This window comes from Protopterus annectens, chromosome 8.part0 (genome assembly GCF_019279795.1).
Source record: "Protopterus annectens isolate FY-2018-M chromosome 8.part0, PAN1.0, whole genome shotgun sequence".
NCBI classification, from domain to species: Eukaryota; Metazoa; Chordata; order Ceratodontiformes; family Protopteridae; genus Protopterus; species Protopterus annectens.
The window spans coordinates 230475725-230495769 of NC_056741.1; the positions used below are offsets into that span (position 1 = coordinate 230475725).

The 20045-nt window shown below is 40.0% G+C and overlaps 1 protein-coding gene across 1 annotated transcript in view; it reads left to right on the forward strand.

The window, feature by feature from the left end:
- Window positions 1–20045, forward strand: part of LOC122808719 (transient receptor potential cation channel subfamily V member 5-like) — a 917417-nt gene that overhangs the window by 658748 nt on the left and 238624 nt on the right. The window contains exons 6-7 of the mRNA XM_044079711.1: window positions 5167–5265; window positions 7870–8042. Of these exons, the coding sequence (XP_043935646.1) occupies window positions 5167–5265; window positions 7870–8042 (272 nt within the window). The remainder of the gene's footprint in view (window positions 1–5166; window positions 5266–7869; window positions 8043–20045) is intronic.

Genomic DNA, 20045 nt, shown 5'->3' on the forward strand with positions numbered 1-20045 from the left:
GCGCATAGCTTGATGGGATTTGGATTTTCTGAGGTGCAGCATGTCCATTAATTCCGGGTTGGACATGGCTTTATACGTCAGGCACAGATCGCCTCTGAGCAAGCGGTATGCCACTGAGTAGAGCTGGAGTTTCTTTAACCGGGCAGCATATGACATCTGTTTGAGCCCTTTGATCCTCTTGGTGAGGTACTTTTGGGGTCTTTCCAGTGGCTGCAGGTGTCTGGTAAGGTACATCCCAATAGGGGCATTGTACTCAATTATGGGCCTGATGAGGGGTGAGTAAAGAGGCACAATGACCTCCCCTGATCTAGATGTGAATCTCTTCATGATTAGGTGGGCTATATAAAATGTTTTTCTAACCACTTTGGCCACGTGGTTGTCAAATGAGAGATTGCTATCAACTTGGGTCCCCAGGTCCCTAATTACTTCTTCTGTACTTAATGGATTACCACCTATGTGGTAATTTGTGGGCACTTTGTTTTGCCAAAGGGGATGACTATACACTTTTGGCGTTTAGCTTGAGGCCATGGCTCTGGCACCAGTTGTCTGTTTCTATGAGGCCCTTTTGGAGGATGCTTGTGTCAGCTGGAGAGTTGATTATGGTGCCCAGTTTGCAGTCATCTGCGAACTTGGTCAGCCACAGTCCTTCTGTGTTGGCTTGTACCTCCGAGAAATATATACCGAACAAGAGAGGTCCCAGGACTGAGCCTTGTGGGATGCCACTTGTAACTGGTTTGGAGTCTGACATGGCTCCAGCAATTCTAACCATGTGGGTTCTGTCCTTGAGCCAGTTTGCAACCCATCTAGTGACATAGGGGTTTATATTTAAGCTGGTGAGCTTATCTATAATGCCTGAGTGGGATATTGTATCGAAGGCTTTTGCGAGGTCCAGGTAGGCTGTGTGGACCACCTTCCCCTCGTCAATGGCCTTGGTGACTGTTTCAAAGAAATTGACCAGGTTTAAGAGGCAGGATCTGCCCTTAACAAAGCCGAACTGGGTAGGATCCAGTGTCTGTAGGTCCCCAATATCTTTATTTATGAGGTCCATGATGATCCTTTCTATAGCTTTGCAGACCAAGCTAGTCAGGCTTATGGGGCGATAGTTTCCAGGATCCATTGAGGCACCACCTTTCTGGAGAGGGACCACTGTTGCTGTACGCCACTCTTTGGGTACATATCCTTTAGTAAGGCTGAGATTGAACAGAAGTTTTATGTTTGGGTTTAGCTCTTCTTGGAGTTCATGTAGGATGCAGCCCGGGACACCGTCTGGTCCCATTGATGCTGTGTTTTTTGCTTTGGAGAGGGTGTCTCTTACCTGAGCATCTGAGATGTCAGGGGGGCAGCACTCTGCTGGGATAGATATTTGCCCTTTGGAGGGAGGGGAGAAGTTTACTGAACCTGTCACCTAGGATGTTGGCAATTTCTTTGGGTTCCTTGTATTTTTTTGTCATTTTGGACTAATTCTGAGCATATCTGGGAATTCCCACCCAGGTTCCTAACATAACTAAAGAAAGCCTTGTGATTATCCTTAGTGTCCTGTGCAATTTTTCTCTCAAAGCTGGCCTTAGACGATTTTATGAGTGCCCATAGTTTTTTGCTAATACTGATCAGAGATGCCTTCCCTTTTTGGGATTTTGCTCTATCATGTAGTAGTTGCCTCCTTCTATTGTATAGTTTGTTTATGGCTGGGGTCCACCAGACAGGATGTCTGCCTTTGGAGGATTGGGTCTTGGTTTTATTTGGGATTGCATGATCCATGCATTCCTGAAGGTGTTCATAAAATGCGTTTATAAAGGATTCTGCGGTCTGGGCCATATTTTCTACAGGCCCGGGGGCTTTGAAGGATTCCACCTCGGTTTTGAGGACTGTGAAATTTGCTTTAGAGAAGTTTTTCACTGTGGTTTTCTGGGCAGGGGGTGGGGGCGGGATGTGAATATCCAGTGAGATTAGTTTATGGTCTGATCTTACCAGTGAGGGATGCACTTCTGGTCTGGAGCATAGAGTCCCCATGTTGGTGATGATCAGGTCCAGTATGTTTTCCCCTCTTGTGGGAGTGGTAACAAGTTGTTCCATAGCATTTGAGTTTATAAATTCTAGGAACCTTTGGGCTAGGGTGTTGGAGCTAGAGTAATGCTCCCAGTCTATGTTTGGGTAGTTGAAGTCGCCCAATATAATGGTGTTTCGAGAGACCTTCATATTTTCCAGTGTTCTCAGGAAGGCCGAGTGGGGTTCCTGGGTTTGGGGGGGTGGTCTGTAGCAGGAAATAAACTGGAAGGCAGTTTTACCCACTGTTAGTTGCACATGGATAGTCTCTGATGCTTTGTGCTCTGCCACCAACCTGGAGGTGTGGGTATCTTTCACGAATATTGATACTCCCCCTCCTTTTGTGGTTCGGTCCAAGTTTTGGGGCCGAAAAGCATGGTATGAGGTATAACCTGGTAGTGCTGGGGTGCTCTCGGGAGCCTTGAACCAGGTTTCTGTTACTGCACAGATATCGATGTTCTCCATGCTAAGGAGAGTTTCGAGTGCATGCATCTTGAGGTTTAGACTTCTGGCATTGAGTAGCATTACTCTTAGTTTCTTATCCCTTGTGATACCTATGGAGGTGGGTTTGTCTTTTGAGCCTTGCCTAAAAAAGGCACTATGGGAGTAGCAAGAGCCTTTGCCAATATCCGAAAACCCAGGGGTGACAGGTGCAAGCCATCCCTAACGAAGCATCGTGGCTTGTCGAGCATGTCATCCCAGGCTGACAGGCATTGGCTCTCCTTTGACTGACACCAATACTGAAGTCAGTTGTTGAAATTGATCATCTTGTCTTCATATTGTGGCATCATTCTTGGTGAGGGTAAGATGCTACTCAAGATCAGGGTCATACTGGCCTGGGCTACATGCTCAGAGAGCTCCTCTATGTCTCTTTTCATGTAGTCCAGGGAGGTACGTCTCAGGTCATTCACACCAGCATGGACAATGACTGAGTCATATTTGTACTTGCCTTGGAGTGACCTGAGTGCTTGTGTTATGTGACAGATCCTAGCGCCCGACAGGCAGCTCACCATGACCTTCTCCTTGTTTAGCCTGGTGAGCGGGACGTCAGTGTGCCTGATGATAGAGTCACCTATTACAAGTGTATCAGGTGTGTTGTTTAGCCTTAAGGGCTGTGACTGTTCAGCACACTGGCTTTGTGAGCTATGTGTTGCACGTGTTTTGTTTTGGGGTAGCGGTTGCTTGGGTGTCTGCTTTGGAGGTCTCTGCTGCTTAGGCAGATTTTTATTTAGAGCCTCCGAGTATGTTTTGTGTGTTTATGTGTTTGGTTTGCTGTCGTGGTAGGTCTATGTGAGACTGGAATTGTAGTGAGTGTGGTTTCCTTCTCCTCCTGACTGGTTACACCAGTACTGAGTTGAGAGAGCTTAGCCTCCAGTTTGGCTATATGGTTGCATCTCTCACATGTGTTGGAATTTGTTGGGAGGAGGAGAGGGTTGTCTGTGTACATGAGGCAGTTGTAACATTGCCTCAAGATTCCCAGATTCACCAGCTGGACCGGAGAGAAGATTGAGAACTGACCTTTGGACATGCTAGAATAGTATTGGGAATTCCTTTATAATTGAAAAAAGCGCCAATGGGGAACAAGGTACTCAAGGGGAGTTTGTGAGGGTGTAGTGCTTTTAATTTTTTAGTGCTGACTTATATAATTGCTTTAGTGAGCAAGTACCAGGTAACTTAAATGCAATGTGTTACAGGTAACTTAAATGCAAAAATGACAAACAGTAACTTTTTTTCAAGGGAAACAAGGAAATAAGTACAGCAAGCAATGCAGATATCACTAGGGATCCGCAGAAGCTGTGAAAAGCCGCATTTTAGGTAGAATTAGCATTTCAGGGAAATAACAGGCAAAGAAACAACAAGCATACAAACAAAGCTAGATTCAGCAGGCCTGGATCTAGTTTATGATACAGCAAACAAGATGTACCAATTCCAGTAAGAAACAGTTCAAATATGCAGGCACTATAAGCCTTTAACTAGAAATTCCCAGCTTAGAAGGGCAGAATCCAGCCTCTCCTCCCACATATGGTGTTCGAACTGCTGAAGTTTCATTGAACTGCTAGGAACCCTTCATTTAATGCTATTAAATGATGGCAATGTTTTTTTTTTTTTTTGAGGGGAGCTGCTTCCTGTTCCAGTCAAGCATCAGGCTGATTTCTGTGACTGCTTACCGTTCACTCCCCTCTGGTTGTGAACCAGTTGTACTTGGGCCTTTATGGCCTTCATACAAGCAACCATTAAGGAAAACTGCTGTTTGATTCAGCGCGCTCTCTTATGTATTGTGTAAGCATTCTAAATATGGGAGTGCAGTCACTGCAGTGTGAGGCCCTCACTTACTTCTGCAAGTGGCATAGCCTATCAGGAAATTCTGCCACCTTTAATAAGATGATGTAGGTAATGCAGTGATGGGAGCCAAGACCTATAACATGCTCCTCAACGTCCGCTATGGAAGTAGCAGGAAGGTATCACCTCCTCAGTGCTTGTCCACCCTCCCTGGCTATCTCCTATGAGATCCAAGCTGCTAATAAAACCCAGGTCATCTCTGTCATAGTCAGGGCTCCAACTGTCTCTGCCATGAAGCCAGTGATGGCTAAAGTTTGCAAAACAGTTTTACAAGCAGAAAAATGCACATTTAGGTGCTAGAAGAATCCAGATGTTTACCAACCATACCTTTCTAAAGGCCTGGAAATTATAATTAGTAACTTCTAGGATGTAACCTTTCACTTAGTGTCAAAAAACATTACAGCATAATGACCTTAGTAACTACTTCTGCAAAAGGTCTTAAAAATCTAGTCTCTTCTACTTTTGCATGTTGCTGCCTAATTCATGTAGGCATTAAATGGAGACTGACCTGGCCTTTTATGGCTACTCATATTGCTAAAGACAGAATACATCATATAGATAGAGACAGAGAAACAGATAGACAGATATAGATACATAAATATATAGTATCATAAATAATTATTGTATATTTGAATTATATCAACCGTCTCATTGTGTTAATATATTTGCTTCTATGTCTAGACAGATATAGATACATAAATATATAGTATCATAATTATTGTATATCTGAATTATATGAACAATTTCATTGTGTTAATATATTTACTTCTGTCTTCAATCTAGGTGAACATGTCCTGTCCTTTGCTGCTTGTGCAGGGAATGAAGAGATTGTTCGACTCATCATTCAAGAGGGTGCCTGTATCACCACAAAAGATTCTCTAGGTAGGAGAATATCGATATGTCTTTCAGACTTAAGGTATTCATTGAACTGGTTATTTAAAAAAATACTGTCTTGTTTAACCACTGAGTAAGGGAATACATTTAAACAACTACAAAAAGCATCACACAATATGAAGGCATAAATCCTTATATTTAATGGCTAAAACTACATCCAGTACACCAGCTGCAAACTTGCTTCACTGCTTCCTCAGTGCAAAAACTACTGCTGCTGGCTAAGTAGTAAACCATCAGACATGAGGGTTAATGTCTTTCTGTAGTACTTCTGTACATTAGTTCTCCTTTGCTGATGCTCTCTTACCATATTAACCACATAATTCCCGATATCCTACCTAGCCACTGTATTTAAAATGTTTTCCTTGATTCCTGTCAAGTGTAACAGGAAAAGATTAGATTGCTGCTTAATATCTTCTCCTTCATATGTCATAATTTCTAACTCAAAAAATGAAGAATGGAAGGGAGGAGTCGGCAAATCCACTCGATTATTTTATTAGCGCTTTCGTCTGTCCAAATTAAACAAACTTCTTCAAATAAAAGTTAAAAGGATATTACATCCATTAAATAGAAAAAGTCATATGACATCACTTCCTGATTCCTTTAAAAAATATGTATACTTCAAAGTGTTTAAATTAATAGTTCAAATCTTTGTTTTAAATGTTCAAAATATATATATAAGTGTACATATGAATAATTATGAAAATGTCACTTGCTTATCCAGACTGCTAAAAGACGTTGTTTTGAAAAATGTGTCATCTTTCTAAAGCCTTTAAATTTAGCAAACATTTCAGGTTGCAGTTCTCATTGAGACCTGGATGGCAAAAGGCATTCAGTTGTAGTTGCCAAATAAGTTCCTTTTCTTCAAGAATTAAAGACCATGGACCCCCCGGGGTCAGGAAGGAGTTGTTCTAAGACTGTGAAGGAAAAGCTGTGGTGAATATTGTCAGAGATATGCCTAGCTAGTGCATTGGTAAGGTTGTGTTTCCCAATGTTGTAAGTATGTTCGTAAATACGCTGTTTCAAATGTCTCTCAGTCTTACCCACGTAAAAACAGCCACATTTCTCATACAGAGGCAGATAAATCACCCCCTTTGTTTCACAATTGTACCTGCCTGAAATAGGGAAATAATTCACCTTGATGTTTACTCTGTTACCAGTTTTGATGTATTTGCAGAAGTTATACCTTCCGCACTTGTACATACCAGGACTGGTGACCACTTTTTTAAAAGGTCTTTCCAACAGTGCCTTTAAATTGCAACCCCTTTTATATGTGATCCTTGGTCTGTCGCCTAACCTAGAATGAATTGAAGGGTCAATAAATAATAAAATAATCAAGTGGATTTGCTGAATCCTGCCTTCCATTCTTCATTTTTTGAGTCTAGTTTGTATAATTTCTGACTACTGGATATTGTGGCCTACTTGCATCATGTGGGACAGAATTAAAATCTGCTTATAGTTGCCACCCAGAGGTGTGAACACTGTCTCTAGATGACTGTCACAGTTGATGCAATACTCTAACCTCATCTGTAAAAATGAGAAAAAGGGAGTTGTTGATAGATTAATGGATGGATGGATGGATGAATGAACAAAAGGTAGGAATCCATATAATCTAGTCAATCACGTTTTTCAAACATAAGTTCGTTCCAGAGTTTAAAAAAAATCTCCCACTCCCTGTATGTATGGGGTTTTTATATAAAAATGTTGTATATATCTTCACTTCAGTGCATCCTTTATACTTTTAGAGGAACATTTTGTATAATTTGTGTTTTAGTTTCTGCATCTGAGTACTTTTTACTGCAGTACTCAGAAGTGAAGGAGAGATTTTTAGAAAGATTTAAATACAATAGCCAAATAATTTCATTTGTACAGTGTCCCCATACTTAATAGCTTTTAATTATTAATATTTTTCTGCTTTGGTTTTTGAGCAGGAAATAGTTTATATTTAGCATGACCCAGAGTTTTTTTTTAGTTATGTTCTTTTGTATTTTTCAGTTTCTGTTACCTAGAAAAGCATATAAAATGATAATGGTTTATCCAGGTATATTTTTGTTGAGAAAAACAGATTTAGTATCCTGACAATGGAAATTTTTTTTCACTCCACACTTTTTACCTATAATGTAAGCTTTGTGCATTCATTATGTTGGCATGATGACAATATATATTTTGATCCTTACTGTCACATGGTTTTGAAGCAACATAACCACTGCAGTTAAAAATCGTGCAAACGTTTATATGAATTTAATATAATACAATATGAAAACACCCTACAAAATCCATTTACTGCAATAAAACAACCTTAGTATTCTTAGCAGTGATGAAAAAGAGCCATTATTGTTTTCCATTATGAATTTATTGTTATGTTTTACTACCATCAAAAATCAGTCGGAGGAATGCTTAAATTATAAATCACCTGAGTAATGTGCATGTTATAAATCATTCAGAGCCTCTGAAACTAAACATATGTTGATAAATACTAAGCCTTTGGACCTGTAGATGACATGGCAGCTTCTTCCTTATATTTTATGTTGCTTTATAACATGCTTTTTCACTGGTTCTAATATATGATTTATTTTTTCAATACCACTGCTACAGGAAACACAGTGTTTCACATCCTGGTTCTTCAGCCCAACAAGAATAGTAGCTCAGTGATGTATGATATACTCATGGCATATGATAAGAAAGAAAATGGAATTCCTGCTGATCAAATACCCAATAACGAGGGACTAACCCCCTTCAAACTATCAGCCAAGGAAGGAAATCTGGTGGTGAGTATCACATTTTATTAACTGCGCTAAACCTGCTTTGGTTACTTATGCTTATAAAATTGATTCACAGGAAACTAATATCTGGCATAATTTTTTTTTTTTATAAAATGTAGTGCATATAGCCTACCTCAACATTTCTAATATATTCAGAGAGTTTTGTTAAGGAAAGAATATGTCAACTTATATAGCAGCCCTTTTATCTTTACAAAATAACCCTATCATGTTGCACAAATTTATGTGCCCTTTCTCACCATCCAGTCATTGTTTAGCATCTGTTTTCTTGATACCCTTTATCTGCATAGCCCATATTCCACAGTTACTCCTTTCTCAATAACGTTGGTTGGATGTCACCCTTCACTATGTGGGCCTTGACCTCTTGTGGAGTCTACCTGTAGTGTAGATTTTCTAGACCCCTAGTAGACAGTCATCTAATCAGGAAATTGTGGCCCAGGTACCTGTGAATGATCAGGCATCCCCATTCACAGGTACCTGTGAATGATCAGGCATCTTCACTGCAGTAGGGACATGTGCAATGATATTGGTGCACTTGGTGCATATGCACTCATTCATTATGCACTGATATTTATTACTGCCCCACTAGTGGAGTGGTTTGCAAAGAGGGTGGTGTTAACAGGAGGATAAACAGGTGGCAGCCTTCCCCTAACCCTCTCTCTGGCATTTGAATGCTTGATGTCAACTGCTTCATCCTGTCCTTCTGGCTGAGACTAGCAGAGGTCCAGTTCAAATAATGAACTCAATTTACTAGCGGTGCAAAATGACATCCTACCACTTTGCTTTTGGGTCAGCCACTATGTTGCACATTCAAACAATAGCTCTTCTTTGCTGTTTTGTGTCAGTGTTTATAACAAAATATGGAACTTTTCAAACTAATAGTGATAACCTCAGTACTTCATAGGATGCGGAATAATTTAAACAGACATACAGAGCAACCATATCTTTCATGACCAATAATGCATTTTAACAGAATAAAAATATCAACTAGGATCATTCACTTAAGTGAGCGGTGCATTGGTGCATAAAACAGTACTTATTGTCCACTGCTGCCAATCAGGTCAGTTACAACAAAGTCTTGCTCTATCCTTGGTACTTCCAAAGGAGAGGTGTCAGGAGATGAAAATTCCTTTTCTAAAACAGGAAGAATCAGTTGCCTGTTGTCCTCCATTTTCCAATCCCCCTACCAGTTTTTGTTTCAGTGATCCTCCTTGTAATGAACAATGATGGCTGGCATCACAGGCCTCTTGCGTTTCTTATGGTCTGACATCACAGCTTCACTGTATGTAATTGCTCCATTTAAGGTATGTTTACATACAGCATTTCTCACTAAATTCTCAAGTTCTTGGCTTTGGTTTCCAAAGGCAAATTGAAAGCATAGTTATGACTCTGAGCCATTACATGGACAGATGAGAGTAAGCTTAGTTGTACCTGCCATCCCATGTGTCTGCAATATTTAATGACTGGAACAAATGTTTTCCTTTTAAGACATAGGGTTACTCTGTTATCATTGATAAGCAAAAAGCCACCCTCCTCTCAACATTTCATTAAAATCCTTTCCCTGTCATTAAAGTCCAAATAGTTTTTAATTACTTGCTTGGATAAATGATATAATTTCATTAAAGGCTTGATCCTATGGGCTGTTTCAATAATCAGATGCCCATTATTGTCCATTATTGTATCCAGTTCTACCATAATAAATTTTACAGGTTCTTCACCTTCATCTCCTTCAGGCAAACCAATTAATCTTAGGTTGTTTCTTCTAATGAGATTTTCCACATCCTCAATCTTGATGTCTAATCAAGCCGAGAGTTACTGCACATCTTAGATCTCTTTTAAATGAGTGGCCACTATGAATCAAGTTCAGCCCTGGTTACAGGAAACTTTTTCCTTCTGTCACTCCCAGTTTAATCTCCTGATTTTCTGTCATCTTTTCAATGTATTGCATGTCTTGCATCACTACCTTCAGCAATGAGGTGAGAGTAGCCATGCTCAACTTATGGGCCTGTGGATCTTCCACATTGTCTCCAAAGGCTTCCACCTAGGAACACAATTTGTGAGAGATGCAGTTACATTAAGAATCTAGAGTCTATGTTCTCTCCCTTTCAAGCCAGTATATCTGACACTGAGAAGGTTGCAACACAAACACCCAATCTCAAACACCACCTGCACCTACACAATACGCACCCACATATGTAGAGGTCTTCAATAAAAACATACCCAAACAAAAGAGACCTCCAAGGCAAAAATACACATGAACTCCACAGCCTACCACACATAGTCCACACACCTGTGTCTCACAGCCACTAAGGCCTAACCATAAACCCATCATATTAGTCATATTGACTCCATTGTGAAGCACACAGATGTGCCCCTCACCAGCCTGGATAAGGAGAAAGGTTAGTTGTTTGTCAGGTACCAGAATCCACCATATCACACATGCACTCAACTCTCTCAAAAATAGGTATTGTTATGACTCTGTCATAGTCCATGTTGGGGTGAATGACTTGAGGCATACCTCCCTGGACTATATGAAGAGAGACATGATCAAGCTCACTGAATATATGTCCCAGGCAGGTATGTCCCTAGCCTTAAGCAGCATTCTACTGTCACCCAGAATTATGCCTTAATATGAACAGAAAATTACTGACAGTAACAACTGGCTTAGTTTCTGGTGTCATTCCAAGGGGATCCAGTACATGACAGCCTGGGAAGACATGATCGACAGAACAAGATGCTTTGCCAGAGATGTCCTGCATGTGTCTACCTTGCGATTTAGGCTTCTGGCAAAGGTTCTTGTTTCCCCCATAGTGCCTTTTTTAGGCAATGCCATGAGGTTAAAACTACCACCATGAAAAGTTCATCAAAACACAAATTAAAGGTCATGCTGCTAAACGCTAAGAGTCTAAACATGAAACTGTACCCATTGCAAGCATTCTTAACCCTGGAAGATGCTGACATTTGTGCAGTCACAGAAACCTGTTTCAAAGCTGTGTCGAGCACCCCAGCCATATCAGGTTACTCATCCTATCATACATTTAGATCCCAAACTAAGGGCAGCAAAGCAAAAGGAGGTGGAGTTTCAACATATATTAAAGACATACACACCTCCAGGCTGGTCGATCAGTATGACGTACAGGAGACACTCCAGGCACAGCTAACCATTGACAAGACCCCTATTCAAATCATAGCTAGCTACAGGCCCGCAGCTTTGACTCAAGATGCCCACTCCACCTATCTAGACCTCGTCAAATCTATCAAGATTCAACCCTTTACCCTGATTCTGGGCAACTTTAACTATCTAACTGTAGATTGGAAGAACAACTCATGCCAAACCACAAATGCCCAGAGATTCCTTGATTTCGTCAGTGCAAATGCCTTGGATCAGTTGGTTGACACCCCCCACAAGAGCTGATAATATCTTAAATTTGGTATTAATCATCATGAGTAACCACTGTAACATCCCTACAGTGTCATCCTACCTGGTAAGATCCAACCACAAAGTGGTCACTTTCGAAGTCACCATCTCCCCTGACACCCCCACCCCTTGCTATGATCAAACATAAAAACTTCTCCAAATCTGATTACAGCCTCCTGAGGGAAGGTATAAACAGCTTCACAGCCCCCCCCCCCGTCCGTAGGAACTGGCACAGATGTCCAAACCTACACCAAAGTAGGGTCTATATAGTTGCATGGAATCAGGAATACCCGACAGGACAAATTCATCCTTCTCAAGGAAGAGGAAACCTGTCTGGCAGACATCTGCAATAAATAAACTCTATAGTAAAAGGAAAAATTGCTGTCCAGGACCAAGAAGGAGCAGGTGCTGAATTGGAAGCAATCTCTCCTTAGCCTGAACAAGCAAATAAGAGCGCTAGTGAAATCCTCCAGTGAGAACTTCAAGTCCAAACTGGCCACATCTACTACAGATAATCATAAGGCATTCTTCACATATGTCCTCAGTCTCAAAAGAAGCACTCAGAACTGGTGGTCAAGAACATCCCATACACAAACATCATAGCTATAGCCAACCTGCTGACAGATATGTTCAGCGAAAACTTCACCCCTCTGTCCCCATCAGTAAATCAGGACATCCCCAACACCTGCAAATCAGGACATCCCCAACACCTGCCACCTTCCTCTTATCTCTAGGGAGCAAGTCATCACTGCCCTCTCAAAGGCAAAAAATACAGCCTCCATGGGACCCGATAACATCCCAGGCTGCATCATACATGAACTCAGGCAGGAACTTGTGGCACCATTAGACACCCTATTCAACTAAAGCCTGACTACTGGCCTCATTCCAACTGTGTGGAGGACAGCCACTGTCATCTTCCACTGATCCAGGTAATTATAGACCCATCAGCCCAACTACCCTGATCTGCAAGACCATGGAACGGATTATCATGGACCTTAGTAACAAGGACATTGCTAACCTCCAAACACGGGATCCCACACAGTTTGATTTCCTCAAGAGGAGGTCATGCCTGTTAAATTTGGTTGACTTCTTTGAGACAGTCAGCAAAGCCATGGATAATGGGAAGATGTTGCACACTGCCTACCTTGACCTGGCCAAATCCTTCGATATTATTCCCCACTGGGGTATGCTAGATAAACTCTCTCAACTAGGCATCAATCCATATGTTACCAGATGGGTAACAAACTGGCTCACTGATAGAACCCACCTAGTCAAAACTGGGGAAGCCACCTCAAGCAGTAGACCAAGTGGTGTACCCCAAGGATTAGTCTTGGGGCCTCTGTTGTTTGGGATATATTTTTCTGAGGTACAGGCTAAAACCAGTGTGAGCTATGGCTGACCAAGTTTGCAGATGACTGCAAGCTGGGTGCTGTCATCAATTTCCCTAGTAATGTGGACATCCTCCAAGAGGGTCTCACCCAAATAAGTGAGTGGTGCCAGAAACATGGCCTCAAACCGAATGACAAAAAATGCATCATCATCCTCACTGGGGAGAGTGACTTCCCTACAAATTATAACAAGGTCCTAAGCATGCAGTCATTTGTGAGGGACTTGGGCACCCAGGTTGATAGCAAACTGACTTTTGATCACCATATTGCCTTTGTTGTACAGAAAACTTTCTACATGGCCTGAAGGATATCTCATCCAGGAGCATGGAGATCATAACATCCTTGTATTCTTCCCTTATAAGACCCATTATTGAGTACAACGCCCCTTTCAGCATGTACCTCACAAAGCACATGCTATAACTGGAGAGACCACAGAGGTTCCTCACCAGGAGAATCCAGGGCCTCAAACATCTACCATACACAGATAGGCTAAAAGCCCTGTCCCTCTACTCAGTCTCATACAGACTCCTCAGATGTGAACTCTGTCTGGCATACAAAGTAATCTCAGACCCTGCCTTGATGGGACTCTTGCATATCCACAAGTCAAGCTCCACTTGAGTAACACACACGCCTGACCTCAGCCTGGTCTGTGACATCAATAGGACTTGTTGACAGGACAGATTTGTGTCCCAGAGACTCCCCCATCTGTGGAATAGACTCCCTCTTCATTCCAAGCAGAGTACCTCATTAAACCTTTTTAAGTACAACCTGGATAACTGGATTGGGAACAAACAATACACCCCTGGGATTCCACCTATGTCCCTGCTGGATAGGGGTATCAGGTGCTGACTTGACATAACATGGGCTAATTCTTGGCTAGGCTTGTAAAGGCCTTGGGCCAATAGCCTAGTAACTTCCTATGATCCTATAACCCTATGATTTTAAAGTGTGGTAAAATTTTCCACAGCCTCAGATTACCAGCAATGCAGTAGATTGTCTTAAATAACCACTCCATGTACAAAAAAATGATGGTACTAGAATAGACTAGCAGCTCAGGGTGTCTGATATTGCTGTTATATCTAGTGTTTAAAAGAAGCAGAATATTTAAAAAAAATGGACTGGTAAGGAATGGAGCAAGTGAGTCTAGTTGTGCATTGCTGCACATATACAAGCACACCCCAGGTTTTTATTTGTGAAATTGTTTGTGTGCTGGGAGGTTTGGGGTGATTGCTTAGTGCTGAGGTCATAGCAGCAGTAGTTAATAACTAGGAGGGTGGTTATGAGAAAAAGATAGCAAATATATAAGTGATTAACTGGAATCCAAAAACGTACCACGGAGCCCTTGTACCAGCAACAACAAGTAGGTAGTCTTAACGAATTTATTTATCAGAAAACAAATTAACAATGAGGTAAAGTGCACGCCCTTATACAAAGCAAAAGAAATGACAACATGGTAAGGTGAAACTCATTGTAGTAATTGGTAAACAAGTAGAAGCCTTCACAAGAACAACTTGTTCCTCAAAGAGAAAATGCAAACATTAATTCATGTTAGTAATAAGCATTTCAAAGTGTGGAATGTTACCAAAGAAATAAACATAAAATTTAAAATGACATATTTAAAATTCTTAAAATATGTGAAAGAAATCATAACGTTAAAGTAAAAATTCAACATAAAAGTCATTCAAATAGCAACTCATAAAAAGTAAGTATAATATGCAGTAATGGATTAAATCTTAGTAAAAAGTAATGGTAATCCATTATAAGTATGAACCATAATTAGCAACTGTGTACCTTAAAGATATTATTGTATAAACAACAATAATAACTAAAATCTAGGCAATATTTAACATGAGGTGCTACAACAAAGGCACGTCACATGAAGTCAGAAACAAAAAATTTTGTATGTTTTAAAAAAAGTCTTTATGTATGCATAAGAAAGTAAGGAATATCCACAAAGGGGGGTACTACCTTAAATAGCTCCTCAATTTGAGTACTGCTGAGATGTTACAGTTTTCGTTTAAACCGGTAGCAAAATGCGTCTAACGCAGTTGCCACTCCAGTTCAAGAGTAGAGTTATTGGGCCTCCCGGATGTTATTGGTCACTTGATCTATGGCCATAAACGAAAAGAGTGCCCAGGGTGGTTGGCAATGTGTTTAGCCAAAGCGTTAACGCCAGAGTTTTTCTTAATTGCATACATATGCTCATAGACACGGTCCCTAAGTCTGCGATCAGTCTTTCCCAGATAAAATGAGGGACAGCAATCACAAAGAGCTAGGTATACAACTGATCTACTTTCACAGTTGAGTGGAGCTTGGATTAAAAACTTCCTGTCCCTTATAGTGTAGGTCTGCCCTACCTTCATTTTGTAACACCAGTTGCAAAACCACATGGGTACATCCTGTGCGTCTGTTAAAGGTTTTTTTAGTTAGGTCCCTCTGTAGAAGTTCCTTAAGATTGTTGTTCCTCTTGAAGACAAAATTAGGACAGGGGCCTAATTTCTCAGAGAGGCCAGGACTCCCCAAGATGAATTGCCAGTTTTTCTTAATCAATGCAGTGGTAGTCTGAGTGTTAAGACTAAATGTGTGGACGTAACTAATGGCAAAATCGCGTACATGGTTGGTCAGAGATGTCATTAGGAGAGGGGAACACTCAATGGGTGACAGTAGTGTGTTGTTAGAACTAAGGTCAAGTAGTACATGGCTTTGCAAGATAGGTTTATAAACCCCGTTTATCCTTTTGGCTGTAACTTCAAGCCTAATTTCATCAATGAGATTCCTCGGGTAACCCCTATTAAGGAACATGTTACACAAAAGTGTGCATTCGTTCTGAAAGGTGTCAAAATCACTACACATTCTAACAGCCCTAACCATTTGGCCCTTCACAATAGATTTCTTTTGTTTGAAGGGATGGTGGCTTGTGAAGTGCAGGAACGAATTACAGTAAGTTGGCTTTCTGTAAACACAAGATGTGTAGGTGTTCCTTCCTTTCTCAACTTTACATCGAGGTAATCGATTTCTACAGGTGAAAAATTAGAAGTGAATTTCAAGAAGTCAGTAGTACCATTTAGAAACTGTAAGAGGTCTACGGCTTCTGTGTCATTACCATGGAAGAGGATGAAAATATCATCCAGGTAACGTGTGTAAAATTTCACTGTCTGCATCCTTTCACTGGAAAAAGGAAGTTCTTTTCCCAAAACCCATAAAGAAGTTGGCGACTGAGGCCCCACAAGGCGAGCCCATCGCCACTTTTTCTGTAAAAGTAATCCTTATCAAAAGGAAGTAATTACATGAAAGGACTATGTCCAAGACTTCTGTAACCAAGTCAATTTCAGTCTGTGGTGCTCCACAGTCTAAAAGCAGGAGGGAAATCCATTCCACAGCTTCTTGGTGTGGAATGGAGGTGTATAAGTCAACAACGTCGATGGTGAGAAAATTATTCCCATCATCGAACGGAATGTTGTTGAAGTTGTCTAAAAAAGACCAGGAGTCTTTACATACACCCCGAAGGTCCTTCAGGTATTTAGACAGGATAGTGTCTACCAATCTGGCGCTGGGATATGTCATAGATGATCTACCATCAACCAGCGCACGAAAGTGATATAAGTGATTAATACATGTGATGAAGTGGAAAGGGTGGTTGTGTGGTGCATTTTATTTTTGTGGTCATTAATTGTGTTAGAATGGTGTTGTTATATAACTAGGATACTGTATGTGAAAGGATACTTCCTACTTGGTGGAAAGAGCTATGGGTGGAATAAACAAAAGCATTTGTATTGTTTAGAGTTTGAAGTTTGAGTGGGTAAGGGGTGTGGGAAGGGGATAAATTTTAAATTGGATTGTTTAGCTAGAAACTGAGTAGTGGAGAAACTGAAGGGAATGTATGGGTTGCATAACTATTAAAGGTTCTAAGATCTGTACCGCAGATTTTAAGGCTTTTCATTTTACTGTTTCATTACACTGGTAGTCAAAAACTGTAACTTAAAGCCATTTCAGGTGCTGGACATGGATACTACTAATGAGATCAATTGTACAGGAAAGAAATAGAAATATTCAGAAAGCACACTACAATGCATATGAAATCTCTACAGAAGTATAACTGTTTCTAAAATATAGCCTTTAAAGTCATCTGCAAGTCAGCAAAGACTGAGTTGCTTGCAGTCTTGATGGCTTTATTTATTTATCAAGGCACATTATCATACACGAAAAAGATGAAAACTAAAATTAAGTAATTCATTGCTCAGTTCATTATGCCAACAGTGAATTTACCATAACCATGTCTTTGCAGCACAATTGCTATTCAGCCATGTGTCCAGAGCCAGTTGCCCCCAGGGAAATGTCTTGCCAGCTATAATCCTGAATCCCTTCCCACAGCTTGATGACTCCATTTCTAAAATGGCCTCATACACCACAGATTTCTACTTCCACCTAAGCTCCTGTATTGAGGCCTCTGTTCCCATTTGTCACAATATAATATCAAAACAAACCCTCTTGGTAGAACTCCAGCATAAACAGACAGTGATTAATCGCCAAAAACAATCACAGTTATTAGTGCCATAAACTACACAGAGAGTATACAATGCCCTGTCACATTATCTGTTCTGTCTCATTTAGACTTTTTCATGGCAGTCTTTTCCAGGCCTGCGTGGTAACAAATGGCACCAAGCTCCTTTACCTTCTACAAGTTGTACAAGTATAAACACTACAATTACCTGCTCTAGGTTATTTAAATCTACACCTCATCATAAACAGAAAATGCTGGTAAGAGATATACTAGTTTCAGAGGATTCCACATATCTGGAATAAGTTCTTTCTACATATAATCCACAAAAACAAAGCAGCTTTTCAGGCAAACCAATAAAGCCCTGAGCAGGGCTTTAAAACGAAAACGTATGGTGGAGCACTAATGTGCTGTGTTTCTGTGGAATAAAGTGAACTGAAGTGTGCTGAGCCATCCGTGGTTTTTTTCACAATTTTCTAAGCTTGCCCTGCTCAGGGCTTTATTGTTTTTCCTGAAAAGCTGCTTTGTTTTGTGAATTACAAGTTTTATTTGGAAGCTGCTGTTAATTTTGTTTTTTTTCTTTCTACATGTCAGACAAGGCAAATTCCTGGTACTTTTTAAATCAGATGTTCCCATTCCTGAAACTTACCACATCAAACAAGGAAAAAATCCCAAGTTCTTTTTAAATCAAATTTTTATGATCGGATGGTTAACCATAAATGCACTCCATATCAGGCCTCACAGTCCCTTATAAGCAAGGGTTATAATCTGTAGTAACTAAGCTCCAAACAAGCTTAGCATTTATTGCCTATAAAGCTATATATTCTTACTATTATCTCTCCCAAACTCACCATTTTATACCTACAGACCTTTTTTGCCCCCATTTTCTCATCCTGCATTCTCTGCCCCTACCCTTCCTCTGGCTTTTTCCATATAACATTCATTTCCATAAATAATGCTGTAAGTAATACCTCTTAGTCGTCCTTCATCCAGGTCACTACTATTTTTACTCCTATACCATAAATACACTATATACTGATTCTCTGCTCTCGCACTCTGCTATCCCTTCTCAACATTCTCCAATGTTTTATCTCTGCACCTGAAGCATTCCACAGCCCATTCAAAGGTGAACACTGCAACATTTGTAAAAGTAAAGCCACACATTTTTATTATTGATTTACTTAACTATTTATTTTGTTTATTTTTACATTTATTAACTAGAAATGTTTATCCGGGAAGTTACATTTTCCACTGAGTCCCAGAGAGTTATCTACAGGCATTAGACAACCAATCAATCAATCAATCAATCAATCAATCAACAAATAAAATATTGTGAAAGAATTCATGGCAAAGTAAGGGAAGAAATGAAGGTGATATATTGACTTACTAAGTCAGGTAAATAAGTTACAAAATGTACAATACAGGATGAAAACTTTGCACTGTTTTTTTCTTCAACTTTCTAAAACATTCACTTTTTTACTGTTTTACTGTTTTACACATTTGCTCACACATTCTTTCTTATACAACACATAACATAGTAACATGCATCCTGGAGCTCCTTTCCCACTTATCAAACAGTATTTCCCATTTGATTGCATTGTTACATTCTTACATTTCATCATGTTTTTCAATAATTTGATATTGCCATCTTCCTACCATCTTCGTCTGTCTACTCTGCCTCAGTCTTGAAAAACTTCCTCTGTGCAGGGATAATGTCATATCTTAAACTCTACAATTCCATGCTTTTCTCCTTACCTTCAAACATTCCTTCCCCCCATGCTTTTTGTTCTTGTGTGAAAATTTTAGATGTGCACACTAATATCTTACCTCTGCCCCTTTTCTTTATCCATTTCCTACTACATTCTACTCCCTTTCTTCTTGCCTCATATCTGGCTGCATGAAAGTGAAAGACCAGTACTAGCAAAGTTTTTACTAAAATCTAGAACAGAAGCTGCTGTTAAAAAACAAATAATTAGTGTAGCCTACAAAATATGGCATTATAATTATGAGAATCAGTCAGAGGAGGTTAGAAAGGATTGGTAAGAGAGATTGGATAAGCAATTCACAAAGAAGCAATGAGGGGCTATATTTATGTTTCCCAAATATGTAACAAAGTCTAGAAGATTTATGATCTTTGCTTGGAAGTGTTTACATAGATATTTTTATAGCCCAAGTAGACTCCAAAGAATTTTTCGTCAGGTAGAGAGCAAATGTTGGAGATGCAATAGGGAATAAACAAGTAGCTGGGAGTGTAATGAGTTGGCAGACTATAAAGATTGCATGCACAGTGCTCTGTCAGAGATACTAGGTAAGCAAATTAGTGTAACTAAGGAAATTATTTTTTGAGCTATGATATGGTATTAGAATTGCCTAGATATAATAAGGCCTAACTGAGTCTAATTACGGTGGATGCCAAAAAAAGCAATTACTAGAAAATAGAAATCATAAAAACTTCTCTAAAAGAATACAGATTAAGACTGGAATACTCCAGGGTTGCCCTTTGTCCCCTTTATTATTTAATATCTATCTTGAACCATTGTTTTTATATATTAAACAAAATGTTTATCATAATGTCCCAATAATTTATGGAACTAAAATATTAATGTCAGCTTTTGCTCACGATCTTAGCATTTATTGTGCATCTCCATTATCAGATACTGAAAAATTATTGAAGGCTGTTAATGAGT